Source organism: Schistocerca americana, chromosome 8, assembly GCF_021461395.2.
Source record: "Schistocerca americana isolate TAMUIC-IGC-003095 chromosome 8, iqSchAmer2.1, whole genome shotgun sequence".
Lineage (NCBI taxonomy): Eukaryota > Metazoa > Arthropoda > Insecta > Orthoptera > Acrididae > Schistocerca > Schistocerca americana.
This window is the reverse complement of record NC_060126.1, coordinates 483,009,467-483,020,890: the sequence shown is the minus strand read 5'-3', so window position 1 is coordinate 483,020,890 and position 11,424 is coordinate 483,009,467. Positions and strand designations below refer to the sequence as shown.

At 40.9% G+C, this 11,424-nt stretch overlaps 1 protein-coding gene across 1 annotated transcript in view; it reads right to left on the bottom strand.

Annotated features, from left to right (window-relative positions):
• Positions 1–6,220: 6,220 nt before the first annotated feature.
• LOC124545303 overlaps positions 6,221–11,424 on the bottom strand; it is an 88,567-nt gene continuing 83,363 nt past the window's right edge. The window contains exons 3-4 of the mRNA XM_047124199.1: positions 7,897–8,061; positions 6,221–7,818 (exon numbers count right to left, since the gene is read on the bottom strand). Coding sequence (XP_046980155.1) covers positions 6,694–7,818; positions 7,897–8,061 — 1,290 coding nt within the window. The 3' untranslated portion in view covers positions 6,221–6,693. The remainder of the gene's footprint in view (positions 7,819–7,896; positions 8,062–11,424) is intronic.

The following is an 11,424-nucleotide window of genomic DNA, read 5'->3' as shown; positions in this document are numbered from 1 at the left end:
AGTGACCCTAGTAAAGGAGGACAGAAAACATGCAGGAGTAACATAGGTTCATATAAGAACAACTTAGTGCACAAAGTAGTCAGGAGGCAACCTGTATCGTGCAGTTGATGCCAAATGGCTGATGATGTGCAATGAATAGGGTGTTGCAGGAGGATAATTGGACAATTTGTATCTGATGGCAGCAGTGGGTTATTAATGTATGAATAAATGGACTTCAGTCAGAAGGACATCAGTGGTAATGAGGTTGTGGTGGTGACAGCCAACTCTGATACAAATCCTTTCAGTGAAATTGTTGTGAACTATAATTTACGTGTTGCTGTAACATATTGCATTTCCTTACAAATATGAGCAACATTTTTTTTGCCATTTTCTCTCCACGTGAAAACAAAGTAGTTACTTCAGTCTTGGCAGGCCCAGTGTCAACATTTATTCCTATGTGTGGAAAAGATAAATTTAGAAAGTACAGTAAAATTGAGTATTATGTTACTTGGAATAAAACTAATACTCCCTAATAGATCATTGCAGCCTCCAGTTATACCTGTAGCCACAGTTCAGTCCCCTAACATGGCACTAATAACAATTTTCTGTAGAACATGGTCTACTTTCTGCTTCTCTAGGATGGCACAGCTTGACTGCATCACACTTAAATGTTAAGTATAGCATTACATATGAATTTTTCCCCTTCCAAAGCCAAAACTGGTAGTATAATGAAGACAAAACAGAAAGCAACTTATTTGGAGAACTGGTGATAATGACAGGACTGACATTGTTGCAATGAACACCTCTGAGCTGCATTAAAAACTTTATTGTTGTAATATATTTGGGCTTAGTACATCATAAATGGAAATGGCAATGGTAAAATACAAAATAACCATCAGCTGCAAAACTTTGCCAATGTCACTGACCAAGCAATAGTTAAAAACAACTAACATTGGAAAACATAAAACCTTACTTTCATCCTGTTATACTGTTTCTCCATAACACATTATAGTACAAACATAGATGTATACCTTGAATACACTGTTTTCCTTCTTCTGATAAGGGACTTCAAGAGACTCCTTTCCTCACCAATACTGCATTTCATACTTTACCTATTCACTTATTTTTAAAAGTCTTTAATAGCACCACATTCCAGATGCTTCCAGTTTCTTCTCTGGATTTCCAATGGCCCACATTTCTCTTCTGTGCAATGCTGTGCTCCAGAAGTACACCACTTCACCACTTTCAGGTCTTCCTCAGTTCCGTACAATATTGGATATCACAGTCATACATACTGATCCTGTAATTTGTTCTGGCATAACACTGCTCGCTCTGTGAAATAGAACTGTTAATTTATTTATCCAGTATCATCAATGTGTTCAAATGCTCACTTTTGTATGATTGTAAAGTAATCATTAGTTTTGGGTAACCTCCTTTTACTTAGGAGGGCTATTTTTTTTTCAGAAATTAAAACAAATATGGATAAGAAAAGATTTTTGTAGTGATGTCTGGAGACATGCTGAGTATTTTCTTATATAATTACCATGATGATTGAAACATTTTTTTCATGGCCACTTTCTTTTCCTGCTTGTCTGCAAACACAGTGTTACAGTGCCTTACAGTTTCTCATTTGAGATGAAACACCGTGTGCCTAACCACTTCAACTCTATGTCACCTAGTGTAAAATCTAGACTGCAAAATGTAATTTGAACAATTAAGAAAATATTTATTTTATGTAGCAGCATCTTATATGAAATTGTCATTGAGCAGAATGGCAACTGAACTACACTATGCATCTTCATTTGTAGATAAATGAGTTGCATTGTGTTACATTTAATTTCCCCTTCAACACCACTGCTTATTTTCTGTATTTGTCAGAATTTTCCATTGGTTTTTCGTTTGTTAGTGAACATGACATCGACAGAACAAAAGTTAAAGACAGATAATTCAAAGTAGCTTCAGGGAATCGGCAAATCTAATCCAAGGTTTCTCTCTTGTTATACAAAATCATTTTATTGATAACTTCAGTTTGTGAATCAACAAGCTTAATTTAAAGTTATTTGTTTATGATTCAGAAAAAACATCTGTCACTGAAAGAGTTTGTTACTATTCATAAGCTGCCAAATGATTGGAAGCTGCTTTGAATGGGTGTGTTGGATGAAATGCTGAAACACAAGTACCAGAAATACCAAGGGTACTCAAGTATTATCCTCTCCAATGGAAACTGATTCCTCTGTAGGCAGTACAGGGTCCATGACCACCTACTGACTTGACCGTTTGTAGTGTGCCAAAGGCATGGCTAGAAGTCCTGTACAGGAGAGGCAAGGAACAAGGAGAACTTGGGTATTACACCTGTAACCAACACATTCGATGTGCTGTCTTCCACTGAAATTGAGCCTGTGTAACGCACTTCATCTGTTGTGAGGCCTGTTGTGTAACATGTTTGGGAAGCAAGTGTAGATGAGTAGTATATACTGAATGTTGTTATATAGGGAAATGGCAGCAAGGAAACCTAAAGAAAAGGTTTAATTAACACAGCTGCATCTTGTATGGAAATGTCATGGAGCAGAATTATACCTGAACTATATTTTTCATCTTCATTTGTTCTTAACATATCTGCATAGTTTGGGCTCTAGGTTTATTCTTGAGCCATTCCAGCTACAGAAAAAATCAGCCTTGTCCACAGAATCTCAATAAAACTCTCATTCTAATACCCATTGTTATGGTATCAATGGAAGGTTTTGTGATAAGCTAGGCTGAGCAGATTCTTTCTTTCCCTCTTTTTATTTATTTATTTAAAAATTAGGTGGTTCTTCATCTTGTCCAGATATTGACCAGGAAGTGTTAGTGTAAGATCCAAGGAAACACCCCTCCCCCTTCCCCTCTAACAGATGAGGTGCTTAAAATTATAGTGATCAACAGCTGAAGCATTTGTAACAAAATCCTAGAGTTTGAAGTATTCCTAAAATTCAGTGGAGCTTGCATAATACTAGGTACAGAAGGTTGAAACTGAGAGCAGTGAGATTTTTAAGTAAATATATGCATCTAAAGGCTAATCCAATGAAAATGGAGGTATTGTATTCATTGGATTAGATAAACACAAACAGAAACTGATGCTGCATGTTACATTATGTAACATGTTGGCTACCTTGTGGCCACTGGCAGCCACAGCAGGTGGCTCTGCTGAGCTGCCACTTCCTGGCAGTCAACATGATAAGCAAGACTCAGTATACTGTGCAGAGATTTTGAATTATTTCCTGTCCAGCGCCAGACTCATCCCCAAATGCAAAGGAAACAAACTAGATAAAGTGGTGGTAGTATCATATGTTGAGGAAGGATTTGTAACATTTGATTCTGGGCAGGAGCACATAGAGGAAACATGGCTTGAACTTAGGCAGAAAACACACTGTGGTATACAGTCTTTGTAAAGCAGCAGAGACTACTGCACAGTAGGTGTACTTTTAAAAAAAAAAGGAATGTAGATAAATGCTAAATTAAACATGTTTGGCTGTCAACAGTCCAATGGATGAAACTTCCAAAGATTACAGTGAACAGAGTATTATTGAAGACTATCTCACAAAACCCAAAGAAATTCTGGTCATATGTAAAGACTGACATCAGCACCTAAGTTAGTGCCAGATGCTTATGAATGGAACAGAAACAAAAACTGATGGTAGAAAAGCACAATCAGAAATGCTAAACTGTTCCCAAATGTTACTTTGAAAGGAAGGTGCAAAGTACTCTCTCAGTTTAACTCTCGCACAACTGTAAAAGTGACTGATATGGACACCAGTATTGATGTCATTGAGAAATAGCTGAAATCACTAATCACTACAATTGAAAAAGATCCAAGGGCCCTTTGGAAATACCATCAGATTCTGTGATTTACACTTGATGACACCTCATTATGCCCTTAAGCAGATTTCTTGTTTTTCTCTTTTTTGTCGCAGTCTCTTACAAAGCTGAACAAGGCCCGAAGGACCAATGAAATGCCTGGCACATTCTACACAGAATTTTCAGCTGGATTAATCCCTATTTTAAGCATAAAATTCAATAGATCCCTTGTCCAAAAAAGTGTGCCCAATATCTGGAAGAAAGAACAGGTCACACCTATGTACAACATGGGTAGTAGAAGTGACCACAATACTATCATCCAATATCACTGGCACCCATATGTTACTGAATCTTAGAACATATTCTGAGCTCAGGTGTAATTAGCTATCATGAACAGACCGGCCTCCTCCACACCAATCAGCATGGAGTCTGAAGACATACAAAATCCAACCCTCATTTTTCTCACATGACTTTCTGGATGTCATGGATCAAGACAATAAGGTATACGCAGTGTGTTTTATTTCTAAAAAGCATTTGGGTCATTACCATATTAACACTTATTAACAAAAGTACAGTCACATGGGCTATCAAACAAAATTTGTAACTGGGCTGAAGGTTTTTTGATGGGCAACTGGCACACACAATGTTACATTAAATGGAGAGGCATCAGCAGATGTAGAAGTAACATCAGGTGTGGCTGAAGGAAGTGTGTTGGGACCCTTGCTGTTCATGTTGTATATTAATGACCTGGCAGACATGGTTTAGGTTTTCCATGATTTTCCTAAATCACTTCAGGCAATGCCGGATGGTTCCTTTGAAAGGGCATAGCAGACTTCCTTCCCTAATCCAATTGAACAGATGACCTTGCTGTTTGGTCTCCTGCCCCAAATCATCCTCCTCCTCCACCACCACCACCACCACCACCAACACCACCTGGCAAACAATACTGATAGTAATCTTAGATGTAAATATATTCATAAAAATCCTTTGTAGCAACCATAGGTTTTTTTCAGTTGATGCAGATACTTTTAACAGAGTACTACCTGAAAAAAAGCTGGACAAATATTCACTGCGATCTTGATAATATTTTTAAGTGGTCTAAAGATTGGCAGCTTACTTTAAATGTTCATAACTGTAAAATAGTGCACTTCACAAAACTGTAGTACCCTGTTACTACAATATCAGTGATTCACAAATGGAATCAGTCAACTTATGCCAATATCTGGGTGTAACAATTTTTGAGGCTATGGAATGGAATAATCACATAGGGTCACTCACAGATAAAACAGCTGGCAGACTCCAGTTAATTCATAGAGTACTGGAAAAATGCAGTCTGTCTAAAAGAAGATTGTTAACAAAACACTCTTGTGTCTTATGCTATAATACTGCTTAAGGGTATAGGACCTGCACTAAAGAGAACTAACAGGTGATATAGAAGGTTTGTTTGACTTGGAAAAATTATGAAAAAAACTTGAACTGTCAGACACTTAAAGAAACACATCAACTAACCCATGAAAGCCTACTTACTACCTTTGAAGTAGTAGTATTAAATGAGTAATTTATGGTAATACTACAGCTCCTTACAGGGCTCTCCCACAGAGACCGTGAAGACAGGATCAGTCTAGCTACACTGTGTACAGAATCATTTAATTAGTTATCCTGCATATGTAAATGGAATGAAAAGGAAACTATAATTCATTGTACAATGGACAGCACACACTTGCATGCACTTCACACTTGTTTGCAGAGTATGGATGTAGATGTGGAAATCCTTTCTGATGTTCTCATTTGTCTCACTCTTTAGCTCTATCAGAAGCTGAAAAGGATACAAAAGTATATTCTGAGCTCTTTAAAAATCACTTTGCAACGTTACTGGAACAGGTGACTGAAGTATACTTTTCTCCTTAGTCCTGTGAATATGATTTAGGTACCTGAAATGAGGATCTTGCCAATTAGTTTATGCATATATACTGGATGTTTGTTCTCCTTGACTTAATTTCCTGATTTAGCACACATACTGTTTGACATGATATGATTACCCTTCACTCGATGCCCTTTGGGAACTGTGGGAGGTATGCCTTGCCCCTGCATTAGGACTGCCAGTGGGAGACAACCAGTGAGGGGACAGTAGCATTAACTTCTTCACACAATGAGTGCTGGCACAATTTCCCCCGTTTTGTGCTTACATGGAAGCAGAGGTGATACATGCAGAAACACTGGCAGTGCTTGGAGACAAATGAATATTTTCCAACTAGTGCCGATTTTCTTCTCCACAGTTAACACCAGTAAAAACTGTCTTCTTACTGTGGACAAACAGCAAGCCACTATTTTTCTTAAGTGAGAGTAAAATTTACTGGTAATACACCATAGAGCAGAAGTTGAAGGCATAGAAACATGATCCAGCTGGCAAAATGGTAAACACTGTTGACGTGTGTGATTTGGTGTAAAATTCAAACATTGTTTTGCTGCAAGCAGTTACATCCAAAAAATTTTTAAAGAGGGACTCTCTGTTGAATATCAGGCTATTTATTACCTTAGGTTCTTTTGTTGTACATGTAATAGCAAAAAGCTAATCACTGTGTAAATTATTTGAAAATAATGAAAGATAATTTGCTTAAGTTTGTAGGAGGTGATGAGCATTGTGGTCAATATTGTGCTGGGTGTATGATCAGCAGTCAAAGGCAATGGTGAGCTTCAGACCCTTATGATCAATCTACCAAAGCTTAACACATTTACTATAAAATTGCTAGTGAAACAGCAGTTGAAGAACTTTTGAAGAACTACAGTACTGAAATGACAATATCACTGGTAAAAAGCACTGTTAGAAGCAATTACTGGTGAGCATGCACATGCCCACAAACACTGATGGTTTTAAATTGATTAGTTGTCAGAAGCAGCTGTGCAGTGGCACTCGGAGGCCATTGGATTTCCTATGCCACAGATGCACGTTGGTAGCGATGCCTCTATAAATTCTGGAGGTGGAGGAGGATCAAGTGATGGGCAAAGGAAATGATTTATGTTGCGTGGCATAATCATTCCTTCTTGTCGTGCAGACCAGTAATGCAAATATGTAATAACTTTGTCTATTTGTTCATCTGAGACTGGAGGCCCAATGCCAGCTACTTCATGATGCATGTGGGAGGGTTTCAGTGTCTTCTTGGGTGCTTTCCGTTGCGTACGAACTTTCCTTGACACTGTTTCTGACTTAACCTTAATCACAAATTGGGCAGCTGTAATTTCGGCTTGATTTGCTTCAGCAGCAACTTCTGCTCTACGTACAACTTCTTTAACAGTTTCTTTTGCAATCTTTTCAGAACTTTTTTCTTCTGGTTCAGAACTCTTTTCTTCTGGTTCAGAACTCTTTTCTTCTGGTTCAGAACTCTTTTCTTCTGGCACTGTGGCAGGACTGGACTCACCAGATAATAATGAAACGTCTTCCTCTGTGTTTATACTGCCTGCATGTACCGGTTCCTTAAATTTCACTGAAGTAGTCCTCTCAACTTCTACAGGACTGCTTTCTTTATCTGGATGCATATTATCCATACCATTTTCTCCTTTTGTTTCTGTTATGTGAACACTCTCTTCATGAACTTCTGCTGTATCTTCAAGATCTTTACTGCCAGACATTTGCATTTCACCAATGGTTGTTTCTGATAACTCTGGGCTCTGTTCCTGCTCACCTTCTCCTTGAACATCTGCTCCAGTAACATTTTCTGTTGTTTGTTCTTCATCTCCTGGAACAGATACAACAGTTCCTACAATATCGGTGATTATGTCCTCTGCATGTTGTTTGTGTAATTTGTCTTCAGCTTCAGTTTCCTCTGATTCCTCTTCTGCTTGAATTGTTTCCTTGACATCAGGTTTATGGGCAGATGGTGGCCCACAGTCTTTTTTTGCAAGATATGTATAAAGGTCACAAAATGTTGAGAATGGAATCATAGCTGACCCACCTTCAGGTTCTTCAGTCAGTATTTCACATATGACTATCATTGTTTGTTTCAGGTTCTGCAAAAAGAAACATTTAAAATAAATATTTGAAAAGATTTCACATAATTTTATTATGATGCATTGTTCATAACGTACATGTGTGAGATGGCCAGCTGCAATTGCCACAAATTTCAAAACATCTACTTCATCATCAGTGAACTCTCCTATTTCCAGCATCACCTTCAAGGCATTATGGTTCAGACATAATCCTCCCCACTTATTATACAGCAGCTCTGTTGGGATAACTTTTTTCCTCTTTAACTGTAACAAGGAGTAATAAATTTTTTCATGAGCCCACAGTAAATAGCTTGAGGGAAAAAACTTACAACAATTCTGTTGTGGAACAACTGTGCATATCTTGGGAAATAAAGACACAGCAAACACAAACAATGGAAAATCCAGGATGGAATGTAATAATATAATGAAAAGGATAGTTGCTACTCACCATGTAGCGGAGATGCTGATTCGCAGAAAAGCACACCAAAAGGACTGTTGGAAAATTAGCTTTTGGTCAACAAGGCCTTTGTCAAAAACAGACAACAACACACACGCACGCACGCACACACACACACACACACACACACACACACACACACACGACCACATCTCTAGCAGTTGGAGCCAGACTTCGAGCAGCAGCGCATTATGGGAGAGGCGTGGGGGTGCGGGTAAGGAGGAGGAGGTAGCTGCAGCAGGGAGGGGGAGGGATAGCAGGGTAGGGGTGGGGGATGGTAAAGTGATGCTGGTAGCGTGCAGGGACGAAATGGAGAGAGGAGCAGCTAGATTCAGTTGGGACATTAGACGGAGGGTATGGGAAAAGGAGAGAAGTAAAAGATTAGATCAGTGGTAGGGCCATGTAATGCTGGAATGGGGTATGGGAAAAGGAGAGAAGTAAAAGATTAGATCAGTGGTAGGGCCATGTAATGCTGGAATGGGAACTAGAAGGGGCTATATGGTTGAGGACAATGACTAATGAAGGTTGAGGCCAGGAGGGTTGTGAGAACGTAGGATATATTGCAGGGAGAGTTCCCACCTGCACAATTCAGAAAAGCTAGTGTTTATGGGAAGGATCCAGATGGAACAGAGTGTGAAGCAGTCATTTAAATGAAGGACACCATGTTGGGTGGTGTGCTCAGCAATAGGGTAGTCCAGTTGTTTCTTGGTCACATTTTGTCAGTGGTCACTCATGTGGACAGACAGCTTGTTGGTTGTCTGTCATGCCCACATAGAAGGCAGCACAGTGGTTGCAGCTTAGCTTGTAGATTACATGGCTGGTTTCACAGATAGCCCTGCCTTTGATGGGATAGGTGATCTTTGTGACCAGACTGTAGCAGGTAGTGGTGGGAGGATGTATGGAATAGGTCTTGCATCTAGGTCTGTTACAGGGATATGAGCCATGAGGCAAGGGGTTGGGAGCAGGGGTTGTGTAAAGATGGATGAGGATATTGTGTAGGTTCTGTGAGCGTTTGAATACCACCATGGGATGAATGGGTAGGATAGTGGTGGATAGGACATTTCGCGTTTCAGGGCACAACAAGAGGTAGTCGAAACCCTGGTGGAGAATGTAATTCAGTTGCTCCAGTTCTGGTTGGCTCGTCTGTGGCTGGATGGTGGGGCTTTGGGAGGTGTTAGGTGACTGGAAAGGTGAGGCAGGGATATCTGTTTTGTGCAAAGCTGGGAGAGTAATTATGATCTGTAAAGGCCTCAGTGAGGCCCTTGGTATATTTCGAGAGGAACCACTCGTCACCACAGGTGCAACGGCCACGGGAGGCTAGGCTGTATGGAAGGACCAACTGAAGAAAATGGGTGAGAAGGTGTTGAGGTTCTGGAGGAATGTGAATAGGTTGACCTCACCCTCGATTCGGATCACAAATCACACAGATGTCATCAATGAATCTGAGACAGTTGGATGTTTGAGATTCTGGGTATTTAGGAAGGATTCATCTTGATGGCCCATGAAAAGGTTGGCATAGGGTGGTGCCATGCAGGTGTCCATAGCCATACCCTGGATTGTTTGTAGGTAATTCCTTCAAAGGAGAAGTAATTTTGGGTGAGGATGTAGTTGGTCACAGCGACTAGGAAGTAGGTGGTTGGCTTGGAATCCATTGGGCATTGAGAAAGGTTGTGTTCAATAGCAGTAAGGCCATGGGCATTAAGGATGTTGGTGTAAAGGGAGATGCTGTGAATAGTGACAAGCAGGGCACTGTGTTGTAAAGGAAGAGTAACTTAGGAGAGTCAGTAGAGGAAATGGTTGCAGTTTATAAATTGAAGGTGTTCGTGTATGAGAGCAGAGATTCTCTCAGTGGGGGCACAGTAACCAGACACAATGGGGCATCCTGGGTGGTTGGGTTTATGGGCTTTAGGAAGCATGTAGAATGTAAGATTGTGGGGAGTTGTTGGGTTGTTTTTGGGGGAGGAGACCAGACAGCGAGGTCATCGGTCTCATCGGATTAGGGAAGGAAGAGGAAGGAAGTCAGCTGTGCCCTTTCAAAGGAACCATCCCGGCATTTGCCTGGAGCGATTTAGGGAAATCACGGAAAACCTAAATCAGGATGGCCGGATGCGGGATTGAACCGTCGTCCTCCCGAACGCGAGTCCAGTGTGCTAGCCACTGCGCCACCTCGCTCGGTAAGAGTGTGGGGAATAGTAGGGGGTGAGGAGAGAGATGGACTCTAGAGAGAGGTTGTGGAATGAGCCTAAGGATTTGAGGAGAGACTGGAGATCCTGCTGGATTCCTGGAATGGAGTCACTGTGGCAAGGTTTGTAGGTGGATGAATCTGACAACTGGCTGAGTCCTTCTGCCCCGGTAATCCTTGCAGTTCAAAACAAAAGTGGTGGAGCCTTTGTCAGCAGGTAGGATTATAAGGCTGTGATCAGTTTCCAGGTGGTGGATTGCGAATATTTCGGCAGATGTAAGGATTTGAGGAATGATGGTGGGGCAAGGTTCGAGGTTAGGAAATTCTGGAAAGTTAACAGGGGGTGATTTGTAGGCAGTGGGGGTGGATCACGGTTGGATGGAGTAGTGAACTGAGTCAGGCAGGCTTCAACATTGCTCTTTGGTTGAGTCTGATTGCTCAGATTGGTGGTGAAAAAGTATTTCCACTGTAGGGACCGGGAGAGGGAGAGAAGGTCTTTAACAAGTGCTGCATGTGAGTGGGGCAAAATGTGAGGCCCTTGGAAAGGACTGATACTTCTGTGGGGTAAGGCCTTTGGTGGGAAGGTTCATGACTGTGTTTCAGGTCTGTTTAGGTTTTGGATTCCGTGTGATGGTGGGAGTCAGTTTTCAAGCTTGGGGTAAATGTAATGAGTCTGTGAGACAGTGTTCGTCAGCTTTGAGGGGATGAGGGGGAGGTATGAAGGTTGTTGTAGAGGTGGTGGATGGTGGTAGTCCAAGGTGGGAGTAGCAAGTGAGCAGGTTGGAGAGTTTTTTGAGGTGGTGTTGTGCATGTTGCTCTAGTTCCTGGAGGGCAAGACTTTCAATGTGTGAATCCAGGAATTTGGGATTGCATAGCAGGAGATTTTTACAGATGAAGAAAAGGTACTGCAAGGAGGATTGGACATGACTGATATGGTTTTGCAGGACTGTGTTGCTGAGGGATAAGGATTGGTAGAATCTGAACAGGA